This window comes from Hyposmocoma kahamanoa, unplaced genomic scaffold, assembly GCF_003589595.1.
Source record: "Hyposmocoma kahamanoa isolate Upper Pololo Valley unplaced genomic scaffold, ASM358959v1 100021, whole genome shotgun sequence".
NCBI classification, from domain to species: domain Eukaryota; kingdom Metazoa; phylum Arthropoda; class Insecta; order Lepidoptera; family Cosmopterigidae; genus Hyposmocoma; species Hyposmocoma kahamanoa.
Window position 1 is genome coordinate 1,330,607 of NW_020653200.1, and position 22,940 is coordinate 1,353,546.

The 22,940-nt window shown below is 36.7% G+C and overlaps 1 protein-coding gene across 1 annotated transcript in view; it reads right to left on the reverse strand.

The window, feature by feature from the left end:
* LOC113238621 (calcium-binding mitochondrial carrier protein SCaMC-2) overlaps positions 1-22,940 on the reverse strand; it is a 68,776-nt gene that overhangs the window by 44,674 nt on the left and 1,162 nt on the right. The window contains exon 2 of the mRNA XM_026475485.1: positions 13,814-13,925. Coding sequence (XP_026331270.1) covers positions 13,814-13,924 — 111 coding nt within the window. The 5' untranslated portion in view covers position 13,925. The remainder of the gene's footprint in view (positions 1-13,813; positions 13,926-22,940) is intronic.

Below are 22,940 nucleotides of genomic sequence, written 5' to 3' on the forward strand. Positions count from 1 at the left end.
TTATTTATTAATAATGGCCTTATTTTATTTACAGATTTTCCTTTACTTTGTGTTTCTTGGAAACACTTGTAACTATTAACCCAGACCGAGATAAGGGTAATTAATTTCAGATAACAAATTGCATATAATAAAATGTAGAATTTGCTCTTGTTATTTACTTACCTTTAGTGTGGCGTTTACATTTGAATAGTTGAAATTAGCTCGTAAAAGTAATCTTCACTCACAATTAATTCACAATTAATCTTCACAACTCTGATGTAGTAATTTTCAGCATGTTGTACTCTTCGATAAATAAGTACACTAAAAAAATGTCTGGCAGAGGCACAATAGATGTCAAGACATTTATTGTTACAGCGACAAAATACTATTGATAAGGATTGATGCTAAGCAAGGTTACTGTCTAAAGTTAAAATTATACAATGAACTACCATCGACTATATCCGAATTGCTCGAATTAGAATTCAAAACAAAGATAAAAAAATATTTTAATCGAAAATCCATTCTATAAAGTTGACGAATATTTTGACCTTATGTATTCAAAAAAATGCTCATTATTTTATGACATTTAATGTATCTATTGATGATTTATTACTTATAACAATATATTATTATTAAATTAATATTTTAATTTATGTGTATATAGTGCAAATCTATGAATTTAGTTATAGTAGTATGTTGAGTGTGTCGTTAGTTATAGGTAATATTAAATATTAGTAGTGAATCGCTTTGATAAGATATTTTGTACTATTGACGTGCCAAATGTTACGAGCTTTGTGACGTGGCAAATAAAGAATTTGAGTTGAATTGATAGAAAACAAAGCCCATGTGTGCATGCAACTTTCTTTTTTTTGCCAAAGGCTTCTGTGCCTCCAGCAATGGAAATATAAATCATATTACAAATTCGACCGACTCGACAAAGTTAGTAGTTCCATAATAATCCGCTAGATGGCATGGACCCGTCCGTTTTATGCAAATACTGAACCGCGGTGTTAAGATTTTCCCTCGTATGGTGACAACTTCGACTGAAAGAAATTTGATTATACAATATAAACGAAGTCACTATACATATAAGGAGTCGAGTCCTAGTGGGAACGACTGCCAGGACCTATGTGGTAGCTGGTGTAATATTGTTTGTTACTTTGGTACACAAAAGTGACGAATCTGCGCACTCGTCGATATGGAATGTTGTTGCAATGACAACATAGACTTCATAATAAAAAGCTTTGTTATGGGAACTCGGCGCTCAAGAATTTAAGGTTTATTATTGATTCAGGAATTTTTGTTCTTATGTAGAATAGAAAACGTAACTGTGTATTTATGTTATTAAATGAGAAATATTGAGATACCTCAGTTTAGAGCTTGCAACTAATTTGAAACGGACACACACAGAATTTGCAAATTTTTAAGCTAAATCTAAAAATTACAATTAATCGTTTTATTAAAAAAATTGTTACTATTACAGAAATCGGTACGACAAATTCTATATTAGGAACCTTTTGTACCTTTCAGCGTAGTAATATTTTCTTAACCGCAACTTGGGTGATCTGATGTATTCACGGTAAAATACAAAAAAAAAAACAGGTGAATTTTGTTTGGACGGATAAAGTATAAAAAACTTAGTTCTTGTTACAAGAAGGAAAAAACAGTCTTTTGCATTTTAAGATAAATCAGTTTGTTGATTGACATAAAATGCAATTCAAGTTGATTTGCCTGACCAAAATTTACTTTAATTTTTTTAAAGACATCTTTTCGCTATTTTTGTGGTACTACCGAAAATAACTTTATGTTGTCGATTTTGTGAATAACCAAAACCCTACAATTTTGAATTCAAATTGGGTCATACAAGCTTCTTCCAATTGTTTATTTATAGGAAAACAAGGGACTAACATACATTAAAGTATTAAATGATAATAATTTTTTCAGATATAATTTTTTAGAACGAAAGCGCTCTGGACCCCAAAGATCTATTCTATGATTTCACCTTCGTAGGGTTTGAATAAACAGTTGGAACAGAGGTATTGTTGGTTTTATCTTTCCGCTCCCAGCTCAGCTAAAGAGCCAACTCTGCCTAAAATTTTGAACACAGAAGTATAATCACGCTTCAAGTCTGTGATTTTGATAGATACAAATAAAGGAGTACTTATCGAGATGGAATCGCATTAAATCAGAAAGACAATAGCTTTTATACGCAGGGCGCAGTATAAGTTTCCGGAAAGAATAAGAAAAAAACACTATAAGTGGTCAGATATGAATTGATTATTTCTCAAAATGTTCTCCGTTAGCGTTAATGCACTTTTTCATAAAATTAACCGATTTTGAAAACATTTATGCCACTCCTCCAAGACAATATCTGAAATATATTTTTCGTACTCTGCGATAGCCTCTTCAGGTGATGAAAATCGTTGACCGCGTAACTAGTTCTTAATTTTTGGAAATAAATAAAAGTCACAAGGTGCCAGGTCAGGACTGTATGCGGGATGGCTCATAAGGTCAACGTTGTTCACCTTCAAAAATTCACTTGTCTGTCTGGCCGTGTGAGAACTGGCATTATCGTGGTGCAAGATTATACGGCGTTTACGGTTATTTTTACGGAGTTTGTCAATAACTTCCGACAAACAAATGGTCGTGTACCAATCACTATTCACAGTACAACGATTCTCCAAAGCAACGATAGCCACGTGTCCAGTTTTATTAAAAAAAGAAGCAAGCATCCACTTAGAGGTACTTTGCACGCGTGCCACTTTGGTTGGTTTCGGCTCATCTCGAAAGACCCATACGCTCGATTGCTGTTTTGTTTTGGGGTCGTAACTATAAATCCATGTTTCGTCACCTATTACTATGTCCCACACCAAATTTGACGCCCCTTCGTTGATTCTGGTAAGCATGGCATTGCACCAAGTGACGCGATCCGTTTTTTAAGCCTCAGTCAAATTGTGTGGGATCCGCCGAGAACACAGCCTTTTCACACCCAAATGTTTTTGTAGTATTAATTGTATTTGACTCATGCCTATGCCTATAATATTTGCCCGAATCTCATGGTATGTCACATGCCTGCCTGTTTTGATCATACGGCGCACAGCATCGATGTTTTTGTTGTTCACAGTAGTGGCCGAGCGACTATCACGAAATTCGTCACTGAGATTCACACGACCGCTTTGAATTCTGCAAACCAGCTATATAAATAGTCGTCTTGCATGGTGCTTCATCGCTAAAAGCAGTTTGAAGCCGAGCGAAGCTACGCTGAGCTGTTAAATTACATTTAAAGTCGTAGAAAATCATACTACGAAAATTTTCACGAGTTAAATCCATGGTGATGTAAACAACCGATTTCTAAAATGACGCCACAATGTAAAAACAAGTGACAGTCAGATGAAACAAACTGTATTCTACACACATCAAAAGTGTCTAGGGATCAAGTGAATATTTTTAAAATAAAAATTATTTAAGCAATATTTACCAAATCCAGTCTTCCAGGACGACTTCTTACTTTAATGCTTATGTTTTATTTAACCGCTTACCCCTATATTTAATTAAAATAAACTAAAATTGATGTTTTTGCAAATTGTGGGAAAAAACTCAAATTAACGGCGTCAATTAAATGACAAAAAAATGGCGAAAATGATGATTTTGCTCATTTTTATTGTAAAGATAAGAAAATTAATAATCTGTATTTCCACCATTAACACGAATCACACAATTACAGCGATTCGGCATGCTTAAGATGAGTTCATCAAAATCACTTTGAGGAATGGCCGCCCATGTGTTTTGTAACAAGTCAAAATATTGTTGTAGAGTATGTACGGTATGCATACTCGGCACAGCTCTTCTTTGAAGCATATCCCATGCGTGCTCAATTGGATTGAGGTCTGGCGATTGAGCAGGCCACGGCAGAAGGTTGATACGAGCTTCGGCAAGAACGCATGTTACGACTCTACCCGTGTGTGGACGTGCGTTGTCATGCATTAGTTGAAATGAATCACCCAACTGGCCTCGCAAAGGGATGATAACATCTGAAACAATCCTCTCTGCGTAAACTTGAGCATTGAGGTTACCCCTGATCCAAATGAGATCGGTTCTTCCGCCGATCCAAATACCGGCCCATATCATTATTGTTCCCCCACCATATGGATGAACTTCCTGACAATATCTCAAACGTTCATGACGTCCAGATGTTCTCCAAACTCGAGTACGTCTTGTATCCGGTCTCATACCGAAGCGGGATTCATCCGAAAAGCACACATAGCGCCAGTCTTCTTCCTCCCAGTTTCTGTGTTCGCGAGCCCATCGTAAACGGGCCCTGCGATTGCAGGTGCAATAGGTGGAACTCTGAGCGGCCTTCGGGATCGCAGACCCACTTCACGTAAACGATTTCGGATTGTTTGATCGCTTATTAGCAAGCCTGAGGAGCTGTGGAGCCTCGTAACCAACATCATGGCGGTCATGGTACGATTCCGTCGAGCAGTATTTTGGATATACCGGTCCTGTCTGCGAGGCGTGATGCGAGATCGTCCTCCATGTCGCTCGGCCACGCTGCCCGTCATGCGATAGCGCGTCCAGAGGCGACTTATGACGCTCTGTGTAGTGTTAAGAGTGAAAGCCACAGCACGTTGCCTGGAACCAGCTTCCAACATTCCGACGGCTCGCATCATCACTTCTCGGGTTAAATGATGTCGTCTCTCCATAATAATGAAAAGTGTTTCGGTTCCGATGCAGATATTGTAATGATTTTGTCAAAACGCTATAACTCATTTTTATACAAAACCACATTGACAATCGATTTTCTTCTTATTATCGAATTTAAACAATATTCCTTATTTAAATGTTAAAACTCGCAAAAAAGTATCAATAGCGATACAAAAAAGCTAATATAATTAACCCTAATTGCAGCAATACTCTTAAACGTACTTGATCCCTAGACACTTTTGATGTGTGTATAAAGAGTTCCATTTTCAAATGGCGTAATTACTTTTTAAATATTGTTTATGTAAGTGGCCAGTTCCGGTTCCTATGTATCCATATTACAAGAGCGAAAAAGATCGTTGCCTTTTCTATCTCATTGCATGACATAAAACTTATTCGGACCAGATCAAGTCGAATAATAAGTGTGGTAACTCCCTAAGTCTTTCTCCGCTTTCCTATATCTCAAATGCTGTCTGGGAGAGATCGCTCTTAGCGATAAGGCCGCCTTTGCCCGCATTAGTTTTAAGCTGTCTATGTACTGTTTTTGTTCCTGTGTGCGATCGATAATGTGTATCTATCTTTACGTCTATCTATCTATTTTTGTTCAAAAATACTTAACCTAGCTCGGAAGCCACAGTCCTTCCTAAGAGAAGTAACATGTTTGTTCAAATAAACAATAAATGTGATGAGTTTGATGCTGTCTTTATAACGACTACCAGACACAATTAATAATAATTTCTTAGCAAGAGAACCCAGTGGCATAAACAATGCAGCGCATAAGACGCCACTCGTACTTGAACGCAATTGGAAAGGTAACAAATCAATAAGCAATCCAAGTGGAGTGGTCTAGACCTCTTACTGTAGGCTGTCGGCGCTGGTAATTTTCCCAGACACGCATTGTCATATTAGATTGGATGAAACTGGCGCAAAAGACAGGGATCAGTGGCTAACCTTGTCCCTTAGGCCTATTTCTATCACAGTATAGGAAAAATACCAAATTGTATTGACTCCGATGATTTTTTTTTTATATTGTGGTAGACAAATGGAGACAACATAAAACCATAATAATCCAATGTCTTATCAACTTTTTTTACATGGTCATTAAAGTTACAAAAAATATTTAAAATTTTTAAGAGGTTTTCATAACGTCGTGTTTTCATATAAATGCACAAAATTAGTGCATATCGTGTCCGTAGTAAAAACCGCATTGGCAGAATCACAATATAATTAATTGACAATTCATATTAAGAATTTTCAAACAAAACGAAAAACGCAACTGTGAAAATAGATGAATTGCGTTTTTTGTTTTGTTTGAAAATTCATAATATGAATTGTCAATTAAACATATTATGATTCTGTCAATACGATATTTGTGTTTTCCATCCGTTACTCTCATCTCTGGACTGTATTCGCACTTTCCGTCAGGCGCGGTGCAGTCATTTTGCCGAGACACAATAAAAAAAAAACGACCGTTTTAGACCTGCTCTGGTGTAATTTTGTAGCTGGTGTCATTTTTTGTATGAAAGTTATTTTAGGCATTTAATTCGAATGCTGAGAGTCCTAGATCCTCCAAACCAAAAAATATATATACATTTATTATATAATCTGGAACGAAAGATTCTTCCGCTGACTGGACTGCGGGACGTCTGCTTGCCTTTCAAGTTTAGAGATAACATGTACTCATACGGAACATGGATTTTGGACTTAACATAAGTAATAGTTTGAAGCTGGTCGAAGGAACTGAGCGCAAAGAGCCCGAAAGAGAGAGAGAGAGAGAAAGAACTCACGTTTTACAACAAGTGCGTCCTAGCAAATCGCATTTCTATTTTGATATCCAATACTTTGAGTCACTGTTAAACAACATTAGAAAGATTGTTAGTCGCGTTAGCAATCACAATTGTTTGCGAGCAAAGGGTGTGGCGTGTGTGAGATGTAACATGCACTTGAGTGGAAATCGTCCATCACTATCAATGTTTTCATTTGAACTACGACACTCTTTGGATTACGTGGCTTGTTTAGACTTGTGACGCATCTTGTCAGTCAACAGTGAGATAGGGTACAGTTTTACAAACCATAAATTTGCGCAACTAATGTACTTTAGGCAAGTTTTTTAAAACCGGGACTTTCGATACCAGTCTTCAACGGTACCAGGATTTTCTATCTAGTCACCGTTCAATGTTGATACAATCAATGAAATAGTAAGCAATATCGTACTCGGCGGCTTAGGAAAGTGATAGGTAAAGGTGAGTGTAGATAACCTTTCATAGATTTCTCACAGATAGATTCAATAAATAATTTCAGTTGATCTATTATTATTAAATGATTACGTTATAATAATATTCGCCGATAATCAAAGGCGTTGTGTCAGCGTAACGAAGATATTACTGTCGATAGTCAAAGTCAATTCATCATTATTTCATGGGTAAGCAAATTACACTTGAAATCGTCATATAGATTAAACTCTACTGCTCATTCATAAAGCAGATTCCCCTGAGAAGAATGAGCAAGAAACTCTAGGGGTTGCTCTTTGCAGTGTATAGTTCCCGACTAAGGTGAGAGAATTGTGATTCCAGGTAGTTGTTGTAATCACCGCAATCCAACACACAGCACACCCAACACAACACCGATAGCACGGATTTGCAATTACGACACAGGTCACTATGACAGTCCACTAGTAGTCAGAGTTATATTTGAATACATTTATCGTTTACAATATTTAGTTCAAACATCTTAGAGAATACCTGCAAGACCTAAACAAATCACTACCACGGAAATTTTGTCATCCATGTACGCTGAACTTGAAGCGTATACATTGCCCTCAAAGATCATTTGTGCATGGTCAGGCTGGGCTTTACTCGAATCGTCGTCAGCCCATTACATGTCCTACTGTTAAGCAGTAGGCTCCGCTGGCCCAATGTGAGTAGGGAACTTCACATATTTTCCATGGGTTGTAAGCCGTCTGCGACATGTTTGTTCCCTGGCGATGTTTTCCGTTGACGAGAGATATTGCTGCTAAACATTCACATATCGCACTTCTAGTAAAATACAGAGTTAACTGCAAAACATTGTGATCCCAAACCATTTTTAAAATGCGCAAAAACAGAGACACATTAGGCATTCCTTTATTTTTCTATAGAGGGCGTAATGCGTTCAGTAGCACTAAATACAAAATTTTAATTAATTTTCAATAGTTCTATATATATAGAAGCAATAGTTCTCCCACCATCGTTCAATCGAATCGTCACGTCAGTTCTGACATGTCTGATTGATGAACGAAATCTTATCGTGCAGCTGCATCTAGCGACGGCGACCATTACACAGTTCTGTGACGAATAAAATTATTAATAGTAAAATTTTTATCAATGATCCTTTTCTTCATGCCTAATTAAATTCGTAATTTTCAGTTCATCACGGAATTTATTTAGAAATTACACATTGAAATTAATAACAAAATACATAATAATATGTATCTCGCTCATACCAGTGCTTAATGAGTCTTTTTCTTTTTGTTTTACATATTTTTTAAAAGTGTAATCAACACCTCGTATGTGCCGCAGCAAGCCAAATAATATTATTAACAATAATAATAACCGCACACACTCCTAGCCTCGCACTAGGGAAACCCTGTATCTCTGGTGCTATGGACACGCACATAAACAACCACAAATTACACCCAAACTCACAATTCCAATGTGCCTGTCATTTCGCCAGAACCCGTAACCCTTCAAAACCGGAACGTTCACAAGTAATGGTCACATTACTGCTTGTTGGCAGAAATTGGTAAGGTACAGTACTTCCCTGGACAAACTGTTACACAGGGTGCCTTAAAGCTATTAAATTCCCTTTGCAACTTCACACGCCGAACGCGATGCATTTTCCTTATGCAAATGCTCGAACATGGTCGACTTTGCGCTGGCAACAATTTCCGCCGATTAATTTTTGAGTTAGTAAACCATCTCGTGCACTTGTCGTGTGTTAGTTACGAGCAAGTTCAACGTTCGTTGTAAACTTCAGGTCAAGTTCATTGATCGTTACGCGAATAATGTAGCCTGTGTCAAATGTTAAACAGCTTCAATGAATACATATTACTGTGAACAATGCATTTTTAAGGTCTCTTATCACGCAATTAAATAAAACGTAGTATCACAAATATGTCTATGTCAAATCACGTGACGACGTTCGTGACCTGATGCGATAATGGGCCAATCATTTCATAACGTTACAGGGGGCATAACTTCCGTAAACGTCACGGGATTTGAAGACCTGTCTGACGAAACAGTTGCTAAATTCTGGATTGCCGGTCGAAATTTTGAAAGCAAGAAAAGGTGATCTATCTGTGTATGGACAATTAATTTCTGGTGTTAAAAGTCCAGACTATTAAATAAAGGAGAGTGTGCGGTGAAATTCCACGATTTAAATCTGCGTTTTCTTCATCGGGGGATTAGACCGTGGTTTCATACGTATGTTATGGATATTCCAATGATTTGCACGTAGCGTTAAGCTTCCACATTTATATGGCGAACGGATATGGAGCGGAATTCCCTGCATGCAGTGTTCCGTGAAACTTTTCCTTGAACCTTTTCAAGGTTTAGACACTAAAAAAGGCAAGTTAAAGCGTATTTAGGTATTGTTTAGGTGTTAATTTGCAAAAAATATATATTTTACATTTATATAACAAAATTTACAACTCGCCTGGTAAGTACAGCTAAAGCCATAAAATATTTTACGCATCGCGACTATCAATATTGTAAAGTAATGGTATAAAATGGCGAAATCTCTGGATTATCTTCATGAAGGCTCTGGGGCCTGTTTACCTACAAAATATCTCTGAGATTAATACGATTTTATTAGATAACAAAAAAAACGTTTAATTTAAAACAGAGTATCTTTTTACGATGAAAGTCAGTAGCTACTAAAATTTAGAAAATAATAATGTTTTCTTTATGCGATTTCGTAAGTTCATTATTCCGCCATGAATATAATGAATTATAATAGAAAACAGTACACCCTTTCAAAATATTGAAATATTGACTTTGTCCCATTACCAAAAGTTCTTGTCTACTTAATTTTAAAAGCTAGAAACTATACTACGTTCACATTTGTGTGATGTATTTATTTTAATACACGTTAATGGAAATTCTAGCAACAGATTATTTATATAAGAACATACAAAATAGACTGAGTATGACGCATACAGTGAACTAATTACCTTTACCGACATTAATATCTAGGTAAAGGTTTGTTTTAACAATTTTGTTAAAATAATAATTAATAATAATAATAATTAAAATAATTATAACAGTATAACAAAATAACTTGAACGTACAAAATATTAAAAAATCCAACGAATTAATCACAATTAATTTAAGGCGCACTTTCAATGGTTTTCTCTGATCTTTCAGAACTGAGTTTTTTAAATTGTACCTTGAAGACATGGCTGGTGTTTATCAAATATTAGGCTTCGATTTTTATTTTATAGTCCAAATGCAGTTTCGCTATCTAAAAGGGCTAGGTTGTTACATAACAAATCATGAAATGTACAAAACAAACCGGTTTGGAATACACGTAGACATGCTATACAAACTCGCTACTTCAAAAGAACGCGATGTAAAGTGGATTACACTTATCGTACACGTTGCGAGTGTGGCACACTATGAGTTAAATTTAAAAAAATGTGCAAGAAACAACGTAATAACTTGTACGTTAAATAGCTCGGGCACTTGATACGCTTCGTCGCATGACACCCATCGCTCCATGAAGAAGCCTTATATACGATTTGTGTTGAACAGCACATGGACACTGATATACTATGTTACTAATATATTAGTGGCGGAAAATGTATATAACACAACATTGCCTCTTCTTAAGAAATTGGTTAACATAACAAACTAATCTACATAAACAATATTTTCATTTCATTATGAACAAACAAAGCGCCTGATTGTTTTTTCCGACGAGGTAAACTGCTCATGAGTCGCCGAAATCCCTTGCTTGGTATTCTAAACTACCGCCCAGTGAACATCCGTCTCCTTTGCTCGTATGAAAAAGAATATTGCGTATCTGTTTAATTACACAAATTTATATTGTAGGTCAATTAGATTGAGCTCGAATTATGAGAGTGTTAGAGTAATTAGCAACGCACAGGTGCAAGTGGAAAGGATAAATTGTCTTCTTCTCGGTGATAAATAATGTGACTTGTATCATCACTTTATGATAGGTAATTGATACCGAAATGTGACGCCCGATTATAGGAAGTATTGTAAGTTTTAGTTTGAAAAATGTTAGTAATGTTATTAACGTCGTATGAATTGTTCCTGCATGTCTCTCTTGGTGTGAATCATTTGGACCATTTCAAGGCGCGAATGAATAGGCATTATACAGGTGTGCATGCTCCGTCGTCGACCTAATCGTCACTGTCCATCAGGTGAGATGGAGATCAAATGCGCACTTACATTTGTTTTAAAAAATATCAATTGTTTTAGTGATTTTCGGTATTTTCGTTGGTTATTTCTATGGCTAAATCATTAGTGGTCTAGACAATAGAATATTAGGGCATTAATTCGTATCGACAGTGGCGTAACCAATCTTTCTGTTCAAATCTTCCCGAAACCAATTGCAAGTTAGCTTCACTTGAGAGCTTCTTTGCCACTTTACATGACCACTAGGTACTGCATGCATACCTCATATAATAAATAGTGTCTGATTATAAAAAGAATTTGGTAAAGTCACACACAGTTAAAAAGAAATGTAACGAACCAAGTTCTGTAACTGAAGTATTTATGAAGTTGGTACCACGCAATGTAGCAGAACGCTTTTGTTATTAGCGCGATGTAAAACTTTAGAAAGTACTTGGAACAAGCAGATACATACTCGCATTGATACATCCTGGGCCTTTTTACGGCAAGACTGAATAATGAATACATGCTCCATCATTGATCTCATCGTAACTTTCCATCAGGTGGGGTCGAGGTCACATTTTTTATAAAAAAAAGTTCCTTTTCATGTGAAACCATTTTCATAACAAAATAAAATAAAATAAAAATAATTTATTTTCAGGCAATTTATAGTCCATACAGATTAGTTAGTCATGGTTTATTTTCAAATGGAGTAGAAAATATAAAAATAATAATATTATCTAGACTATTTTGAAGTCGTATAATAAAATTAATATACGAAGACAATAAGAGCCGATAGGTTAAGTACATTCACAGTACATTTCCATACACTACGGCCGACGTGACAGAATAATGATGTCAGCTCGTAGCCAGCCAATCAAGAGGCAACAATCTGGAGGCGCGACCCCGGACTTGTGTATATAAATATGTGTTCAATGGTTTCAAATAGTCGCAATAACCTTTGTACTATTTTGATTATTAGTGGTGCTCTCTCGTAATCTTCACATGTACAAGTAGTGACGGCCTTGTACGTCTACTTTGAAATCTAAGAGAATTCAGTTTGAGTAAATCGTATACCAGACAAACAATATGAATAAGAAGCGCCGGACCAGGCATACACCGCCACTATTTGCTAATATGCATTCCACTAATTAAGACATGAATGTGCTTACGTGAATTATGCGTACTTTTAATCAAAAGTTAAAGGGCTGGATCCGATTTATAGGATCTAAACTCAATTTCAGAAAGAAATTGGAATCAGTCTTACTTGAAAGTAACTGAAATTCGAATGTAGTGCGGATACCCACTTACAGAATTGGTTTATTTTTCTTATTTTTTGTTTATAAGTTAACATAACTACTATCACGATATTGTGTAAGTCAGATTGTCAGAATTGCACACTTCGCATCGCTGTGCTCTTTTTACTATGTTTCATAACGTTGTATTTTTATGTTTACTTTTTGATGTGTTAATTTTTTAAATAATTTAGTTATATGAAAATGAGATACTGTACAACTATAATTGGCGCTAGCTAGCTTTACCTAAAATTATTCATTTTAAATCGTTACTTAAAGCTGTTGTGGTGGGAGATTACGAATAAAAATAAAAAATAGGCTCGTCTCAAACTATAATTCGTTTTTTAGCATTAGACAGAACGAAATTTTGGGTCTTTTATCGGACACCACTCGATTTCATTTTGTAAACAAATCAATTTAATAAATACGATAAATACTATGAAACTAAATTCTCAAACATGTTTACTACCTTAATGTAAGTAATTATTAGTTTTCTTCATTCAATATTTTATGTATTTTCACTGGAAATTTTTTTTGGCATGTTATCACTATATATTTTTGTTGTGTAACCTCAATCTAACATAGTTACTGTAGCATAAGGAGGACCGGGAATCTTTTTTTTTACACGGAGAAATCCTTCATCGATACCTTCCGCCTGGGGATACACGGGATACAAACAGAAGGTTATGTGAGTATGTAAAACACGAACTGTTGACGTGGTAGCGTGGTACCGTAAAACATGCTGTGCAGTAAAACCAGATTGGCATCGCATTTAAAATTACCTTATACATTAAATATCTATACATTTTTGTTCTAATATCGTCCATAAAATATATCCGATTGCTACTTAATAGCCTATCTCTTGGACTTACAATTTCCTTGATCCATAGCAATCTACAGCCAGTTATTTAAGAACGCGCCTAGATATCATCTTGTGGCACCCACTGAGTGGCAATATATACGACAGAATATTGTCGATGTGTTAGTAGAAAGGGCGAAAGAGGGCTTCATGTTTCAGTTTTTCACCGCTGTTTTAAAATATTTACGTCTTGTTTTAAATTAAATTTCAATACTTTCAATTTTGAAACAGGACGTATATATTTAAAAATAGTCGCTAAAACCTAAAACAAGCCATAAAAAATCTTCTAAATGGCGCTGTCACCTTTTCTACAAAATACCAACGATAGGGTGAACACGTGGTGAACCCAGTCTCATTTTAGCCTAACAGTTTTTTGCCTACGTCACTAGGCAATCATACTAGTTTTGTATTCATAATAGAGCTTATAATTTGCGCCTAAGTAATTATTCCAAGCCTATTGGCTTGGAATTAACGGCTCCATTAGCATAAAAAAATACGTGTCTCGATAGCCTGAGCGTTCAGGGTAAACATCGTAAGCAACATAGTAAACACTTCAAAAGTTAAAACTTAAACTAGGTACTTACAGTGGAATGCCGCCAAAAGTGTATGAGTGCGTGGATGTCGGTGGCTGGAGCCAGGAGGAGATAGTCCCGCCACTCATCGTAGCTAATGTTCAAGCTGCCGTCCTGGTCCATCCTGTCGGCAAACCCCATAATATGGATGACTGTGGTCCAAAACGTTGCAGTTTGAACGAGTCCTACACATCAAGCGCGAAGCGATTCCCATACAAAATCTACAATATTCACGACCGTTTAGAACGTACATAAAATCGGCCGTAAGTTTCATCTTATCTGGTGTTAAAGACTTAAATAAATACGTACTTTATGTACGCAAATATTATCAATTTTGTTTGGAAAATGCATTGCGCTGCGTTCGGTGTGTGGAACTCGTTAATCGGTCATTGTGTTTAGTTAGGTACCCGTATTTTCAACACCGTTGTTGTATATAAGATCATTGATTGACTTACAAAACTTGAATTCACACACAGGTGTACATACAGTTAAGTGAACGGAGAGAAATGCACATGTTTAATACAAAACACGGACAGTCACATAGGACATACATACATTACGTACAATAGTGACCCATATGAACATATTATATTAACATCGCTGTATGAATTGGTGTTAACTAATCTAAAGTTAAGCAAGAACATTGCATGTTAAAAGGCACCTTAGAAGGAAACAGTAAGCTAACTACAGCTTCAACGTGTTCGGTAAGAAACTACACAGGCTTTCTTAAGAATATAACAACGCGTTATGCTTAGGTATGTATGAGGGACACTAGTTATAGGTATGCAGCTCGACTTCCAGCTGTGTACTTTTAGTTGAAATCTATATTTACCGATTTGTGGACCAATTAATCACGCAAGCGACAAGCGTGCGTTCCATCTCAGCGATGGTGATGATGATTATAGAACGTCTTTAAAGTACGGCACTAGACATACATTCTGATTGGAGGATTGTATGAACGAACACTCTTCTATTCTCCTACGTGTAAGGCGCTGAGCAAACGTGTCCTGTGTTGGATACAAGCAACCGACAACTAGAAGCGAGTATTCTATTTTCACATAATTGATAGTATGAAATCGACACAGTCGTCGGTTGCGGTAATCAGACACTTTTGGTGGTTGCTTGGTCCAATACAAGATAAGTTTGCGCTGCGCCTAATAAAGCTACAATTCATCACACCGTTGGTGTTCTAAAATGCGCTCAAATTACATTGACGCGGAGCGGGACATATGTATAAGCAAATTTTTGTAACCATAGCATAATGGAACCTACTTATATACTCCTTCTTCAAAACGTCTATCGCAAAAGTACCGCAGCAGTCAAATTGAAAATCTCCTTACCACCTTTTCCAATAGAGAAAAGAGTAAAGCAGGGCGATCCATTGTCTCCTAAACTCTTCACCGGCACCTTAGAAGACGTCTTCAAGCAATTAGCTGACGGCAGGAAGGAGAAGGGAATTGTGATCGGAGATAAAAGACTAACCAATCTCTGTTTCGCCGACGACATCGTGTTATTCTCCTCTTCTGCAGCAGAGTTTGGTGAAATGATCAACCAACTTAACAACGCAAGCTTCGGGGTCGGACTGAGGATGAATATGTCGAAGACCAACGACATATTCATCCTCAGTCCGACCCCGAGGTTATGACTAACAGCACGCTACACAGTGTGAGTGTGGAAGGTTCGGGGATTGAATACGTCCAGGAATACATTTACATTGGCCAAATAGTCTCTCTCGAACAGGCAAGACAAGTAAAAGAGGTTGCAAAACGCACGGAAAAAGCCTGGAGCAGTTTCTGATCAATGAAAGACCCGATGAAGGAAAAATTACCACTATCCCTTAAAAGATAACTCATGGACTTGCGCATTCTCCCCGTCCTTACTTATGGTGCTCAAACTTGGTCTTTGACGAATCGTCAGAAGTTCGCATTAGGGGTGTGTCAGCGAGGCATGGAGCGCAGTATCTTGCAAGTAAAACTGTCAGACCGCGTGCGAAATAGAAATAGTGAACTGCGCTCCAAAACACAAATCGTTGACGTTAGCTGGATCGGACGTCTGCCGCATGTCAAACAAGCTGTGGGCAAAAACCACTACGGAGTGGATCCCACTAAACTCAAGACGAAGCATTGGAAGACTCAGAACGAGATGGCGTCACGAATTGGACGCGTATATGAGGTCTTGGCCTGTAGCGGCGTTAAATCGCGAAGAGTGGAAAAAAGGTAGGGAGGCCTTTGCCCTGCAGAGGACACTAATGGCTGAAAAATGAAATGAAATAGCATAATTAACCTTAATGTCGATTTTATAACGTACAAACTAGACACTAGCCAAAAAACAGGTCGTGCATCTTTCGGATAATTCTGGCACAGTCCCTGGAATTCCCGCAGCTATCGTATCGTAGATATCTTGTTTCTACGTTCGCTTCCTTTCATTTCCACGGCAATGTAAATTGAGCTTTAAAGTGTAGCGACATAGCACGCAGTCGACACGAAAACCTGATCTTGCGCCCAGTTATGAATACGACAAAGGGTCACGAAAAGAAATAAACTTTTACGTATACATATTTTACGCCAACGCTAGCGACAATTGCCAATGGTCATGCTCATGGTTGAAGTAGTAGCCAAATTACCTGCTACTCTAGGCCAAGCACAAAAAAACGACTACGGTAGTTAAACTGAACGGACCGTCTGCCTGCCAGGTCGCTGCGTAGGTCAATGGTCGCTGCACAGTTATTTTGAAGGTGAGAGACTGTCTGATATTTTGTCGGATATTCTATTATATTATTAAAATTAACGTTTAGTAATCGACGTATGTTTTATATTACAATGATGTTAAGCAACGAACGTTTTGTCGTGACGAGGACATTATGACAATTTAACGAATAAGGCTTTTGAAATTTACATTGTAGCGAAACGAAAGCGTATTTCGCCTCGCGCCTTCGTGGGGATGCTCGAGCATGCGTGAAAATTCACGCGTCTGCGCTTCGACGCTGTAGTACGTGTTTAGATCTTTTATAAGAGAAAAAGGAAAAAAAGATAATTGGGTTCATGATATGTCGAAAACTTTGTGGATATAACTGCCTCAGTAGCCGAACGGTTACCATGCTGGACTGCCACACAGGGGATCTCTCCCAGGTTCCATTCTCGGCCCGGGAGAAATATTTGTATGGCCTACATTTATTTTCAGTAATTTGTGGTTGTCTGTGTGTGTCCATGGCACCCGCGATACAGGGTTTCCCTAGTGCGGGGCCTATGAGTGTTTACGCGTTATTATTATTATTAACATGAAACATTTTGCAAAAATTATTCTTCGATTTCTTGTCACCGTAGTTTCTAGCTTTTACATTACACCAACGAGAATATTTTTGGACCAAGTAGATCAATTTTTCATATAAATCCATGTTTTTAATTTTTTTTCTGGCACGATACATATACAGCCTATTTCGCAGACGCTTGTTGTCGCAGTACGCTTGCCTTCGTGCCACTTCCCACGGATTCGCCAGGCGTCACCGTCTGCATGCGCGAGAAATCTCCGGAATACGCGAAAGCTGTTTTTTGTTTTGTGTATCTTGTTTGTACGTTGCACAATTGGCATAACGTTCATTATGCTATGTACAATGTCATCGTAAAAACTCCCTTCCGTTCCCTTCCGCGGCAATGTAAATTGAGCCTAACCGGTACTCGTGAAAGCAATGGAATCCTAAAAGTTAGTGGTTTCATATTCCGCATTTAGTTTAAGATATATGTTGGTGTGCACGTCGCATTTCACAATCAAACTATGATTACAAAAGTTATTTGCAGTTTTACAATTATTTTGTAGGTGTTTTTGATAGTCGCGTGTAGTTTTTGATGTGACGTAACATCAAAAACTACACGCGATGAACACCGACCGAGAATAGTATATTATTTTATAAGTATTTGTGTTGCATCTCGCATTTTCGCAATTAGTATTTTTCGAAAATAGTACTATAAAGCACTTTTTAACACTTGCAAGAATATCAGTCTTCTTCAATCTATCATTCTTCTCAAACATACGCTTTTTTTGCTGCAGCTAGTTTTTTCTTTTAATGTTTTTATAATTTTTTTTGTTTATAAATGAATCATCATACACATACAAACTCGCATTTAACTTCTATGTCATATTAATCCGTGACTCTGGTATGGATATCAACGATAACATACTACACATACATATGGATAACAACATCGATACTTAGGTAGCGTATTTCAACATGTCATTTCAATAATAGCACGACAATACTGATGACGAATACCTTATTTTTTATGTTTATAGGTACAATTAAAATGTACCTGTAGGTACAATTAAAATAATAACGTGACAACCCTACGCTCCGAGTGAACAGGAGGAAGTTGCACTACTCGTATTATTATACTATGCTATCACGCTACTTTTAGTAAAAATCAACTGTTTATTGATGTCATTATTAAAAGTATGCGAAACGTATTAAAACTTGCACATAGAGCTGAAAATGATTCTTAACATAGAACTTTATCTATAATTGCTACGAATTTGATGCATTTCGCAATGGCTGCCAGTTTATTGGATTCTTACAATCGATTGTGTCTACAATTGCCTCCCGTCGACCATGAGCCATGGAAGTATTAGTTTTCAAACGCAAACCCTTTCCATCTAATGATTTGTTATCATTCAATGGACATGTCAAGAGTTGACTTTTTTTTATTATATTTAATTCACGACAACGCGACGTGTCGCTCACAAATAATGAAAAGATTTACCTCTACTTTAACAGGCGAGTTACGGGCAGACCACAGACCACATAATAGGGCAGACGTTTTCTCGCAAAAACCTATTCTATTGTTTGCGAATCTCTTGTGCAAAAGTATGAAATTACATTTTAAATCTCTTCCTAACACATATTCGAGCGATTACTGGACTATCTATTAATAGCGGACGCTGCGAACGTATGAGAACCAACACAAAGCAATCTGATTGTTGTAGCGTGCGATGTGTTTATAATAAAACCGATATGTGCACGAGTACTTTTAACATTGCCTACTTCCGTCAAAATGGACTCTAAATGTTATTAACAGAGATGGAAATAGCCAGGTGGATTATACCCTCTCTTAAATTTCGAAATTATCCTATTGTATTTTGTTCTGTATTTTTGATGTATATAGCGATTACTGTACTACGGTGTTGTATTTAGAAAATAAAGTTGTGTTACATATTGCAAGTAAAATATTACTATTCTGGTTTTTTTTTTATTTACTTTCATTCACTGCGACATTTCAAAGAAAAAGGTACGAGCCTATATTTTTTTATACATAACGAAATAATTACGCATTTGAAAATGACGATAAGGTCAACTTTGTAGCAGCACAGCTAAATAATGCTCATTCATTCTCGCTTTAAAAAGTCCCAAGTTCGCGCTAATAATAAAAAGTTGTGCTATATTGCGTGGTACAGATTTCATAACAATCTAAGGTACCGAACTTAGTTCGTTGCATATTTAGTTTTTAGCTGTGTGTGACTTCTTTGAAATAGTTATTTTTATAATCAGATGCTACTTATTGATGAGGTATACATGCACATAATATACAGCACAGTCCAATCTATGTATATTACTAGAAGTATAGGTTTCATATTCTGTCTATTCTCTGGTTATTCTATACATACACCGAAATAAACAATTGTAACTTTACTTTAGAGTTTGGTAGAGCTTATTTTTTTGGTAACTATGTAGAAACAACGACCGCAAATAAAAATTTGTAAACGTAAGTTTGATTGGAATATATGTAATAATTATATGTGTACGTTTCAATGATATTTTAGCACATGGTTTGGTCGAGGCGCTCTACGTGTCCACTTACCACCAGAAATTAGGCCAAACTCCTTTTCTGAAACATTTAGTACCCGTCAAAAAAGGCGAATTAAGATTTGGTGCGTTCTTCGTTCCAAGGCATTAAGAGCAACATGGGACTGAATATATGTACAAAGCATACAGATGCTGTTATCGTGTTGGATAGCTTCTGGGAGCAATATGCCCAAAATAGTGAAAGAAGTTTTTGTAAACTTTTTTTTATATACAAATGTAAGTGCGCATTTGACCTCCATCTCACCTGATGGAAAGTGACGAACAGGTCGTCGATGTATCATGCACATAACCTAAACAATGCCAATTCAATCTCGCCTTGAAAAGGTCCACGTTATAACGTTCAGGGAATAAGTCTGCAGGCAGGGAATTCCACTCCCTAGCCGCTCGCCATATAAATGTGGAAGCGTAACGCTTCGTGCGAATCTTTGGAATATCCACAACATAGGGGTAGAACCCAAGCCTACGTCTAGTCTCCCGATGATGGACTCTTCGAGTAATTCACCCCACATCACATGAAGCTATTTTAAACTGCTCTTAACGCAATTAAATGAAGTAAGGTGCCATATGAATTAACAAATTTAATAGTTGTTTACCGGAAGCTATTGACCGTACGATTAAGCAGTGTTATACTAGGATTTACAAATAATACCGTTAGGTATTTTGAGCGAAACAGCGTCTCTCATATCTTTATATCAAAGTCAAATAGTAGCAGTAGAGCACCTTGTGAATGAGTTCGTCCAGGGTAGTACTGCTACCTTACCTATTTCTGCCGCCAAGCAGTAATGACAGCATTACTGTGTTCCGGTTTTAAAGGGTAAGGGTGAAATTACAGGCACACGGGACTTGTCAACTTACGTCTCAGGGTGACGGGCGCAGTTGTAATGCCCCACAGATCTTTGCGATTTAAAGCTCGTGAGTGGCACTGTAACCGTTATGAACAGGCGTGTAACTTACCATCAGGCGCACGACTTGTTCGCCCCGTCACTTAACGTTATAAAAAAAAGTCATTTATTCCGTAGATAAAATTTCTTCACTTGAAAACGTCACGTTTTAAGCACTGCTCGTTCACTGTATTCACTTCCGTGAGAAGAACGAGCAAGAAACTGTAGGGATTGGTTCGAATCATATTTGTGTGGAATCTAGACTCAATGACTCAAATCAATTCAATAGTTTAATTAATGCGTGTAGGGACAAGGTGGATTCTGTGCAAGACATTTGTCTTCATCATTATCTTGTCATCGTGGCTATTCGCGATAGCGTCCGAGCTCATCGACAATATTTCGATACCTGTCACATACGTTGTTGCAAACCACAAAATAGCATTATTTATTTTTTACTTAAATATATTATTTTTATGTGTATTTTAAGTTCCATGGTTAAATAGTATTATTTAATATAGGATACATATAACCTAGAAGTATAATATACATAAAGAAGGATATATTTAAGTAAAAAATGCTATTTTGTAGCTAACAACAACTTACGTGAGAGGTATCGATTTATACATAATATTTATACATACAAACAATTTATAACAGGAAATCGGACTAGTCTTCAGAACGCATTTTAAAATAACTGTAAATATAATTTTATTTAAATAAAGGTTGTCAAACCCCTAAAATTATGTTTAAAAATGTAATTGATAGAAATTGCCACACAAACGGCACTGCATATCTTCTCAGAGCGCGTGACGTCATTGGTAATAAAACAAACTAAACAATGTGCATTTGCCTTAAGAGATTTACGTATTGATTGACTACTGTCCTCAATTCGAAATATTTACAGGTTTTAATTAACAAATTAAAACAAGATAATAGTCACGAGGTGTTTGATGCTTGCGTAACAGATGACTCATTACAAATGTTAGATTTCGTTTATTGGTTTAATAATCTCAGTACAGGGCACTAAAAAAACCGATCTCAAAAGTCATTCATCCCCTAGTTTGCCACCCTTAGAGGTGGAATATTTTCTTCAAATTTAAATGGGACCAATACTTTCCAACAAAAAAAGAGTCATCAAAAATCGGTTCACAAATAGTATAGATATCGCGTAACATACATACAAAAAAACACACAGTCGAATTCAAAACCTCCTCCTTACAATACATCAATACATACCCATACCTTATTTATATACCTTACAATACCTTGGACAACAATCGAATACCTTACGCGAATAGGCAAATCATTTCAGTATTATAGCGTATGCCATCGATGTGATAAGAAGCTTATTGTGTCACAAAAATGTTGATTGAATGATGTATTTTTAATGTATTGTTACTATACAAACATTCTTTGTAACTATATTTTAGAACTTTTATTATTATTTCTGTGATATCGAGTGAATGGACGAACGAGTCGTGCGCCTGATGGTAAGCGACACGTCTGTCCATAACAGTTTCAGTGCCACTCAGAGCTTTAAATCACAAAGACCAGTGAGGCCTCGCCGCTGCGCCCGTCACCCTGTGACATAAGTTGACTAGTCCCATGTGCTTGCAATTTCACCAGTATGGAGACAAAAAAAACACGAAGTCAAGAATTCGGAGTTAAGCAACGGGAACAGAAGAAATTTATACAAGATTTTATAAATTTGTGCTGTTATACAAGATTTTTAGTACAGTTACTTGTGAAAGAGTCCAGGGAAGTACTGCCACTTTACCTATTTCTGCCGTTAAGCACTAATTTCAGCATTACTTGGCTCCAGTATTGAAGGGCATGCGTGCTGGTGAAATTACAAACACGTCAACTTACGTTTCAGGGCGACAGGCGCATTGGTCTTTGCGATTTAAGGCTGTAAATGCACTGCAACGTTCGTCCCGTCACTTGATATTATTAAAAATTTATTTTTTTGTTACAATAACGATACTCGTTAGTTTTAATTAGTTAATTTCAAAATTAAATTCACTCAAAGTTGATAATATAAGTTAAATTAAATATTTTTTTATATTTTTCTTGTCACAAACAGGCTTAAGGGTATAGGGACTTATTGATTATACCAAAATCAGATATGTTGCTTTGTGAGAGACTGGTGCACGAGACAAGATTTAAAAAATCTGTATTACACGCCACCAGGCTTCCTGTCTGCAGATGAGCAATGAGATTATAAAATACTTTAATATTTCTAAGTTATAATAATACCAGTAGGTACTAAAGTATGTAGTGAGAACCTCAAATAAAAAAGAATATAACCTAACCTCACTACAGAGTACTAAAAAAACCGATCTCAAAAGTCATTCATCCCCTAGTTTACCACCCTTAGAGGTCGAATCTATCTTCAAATTTAAATGGG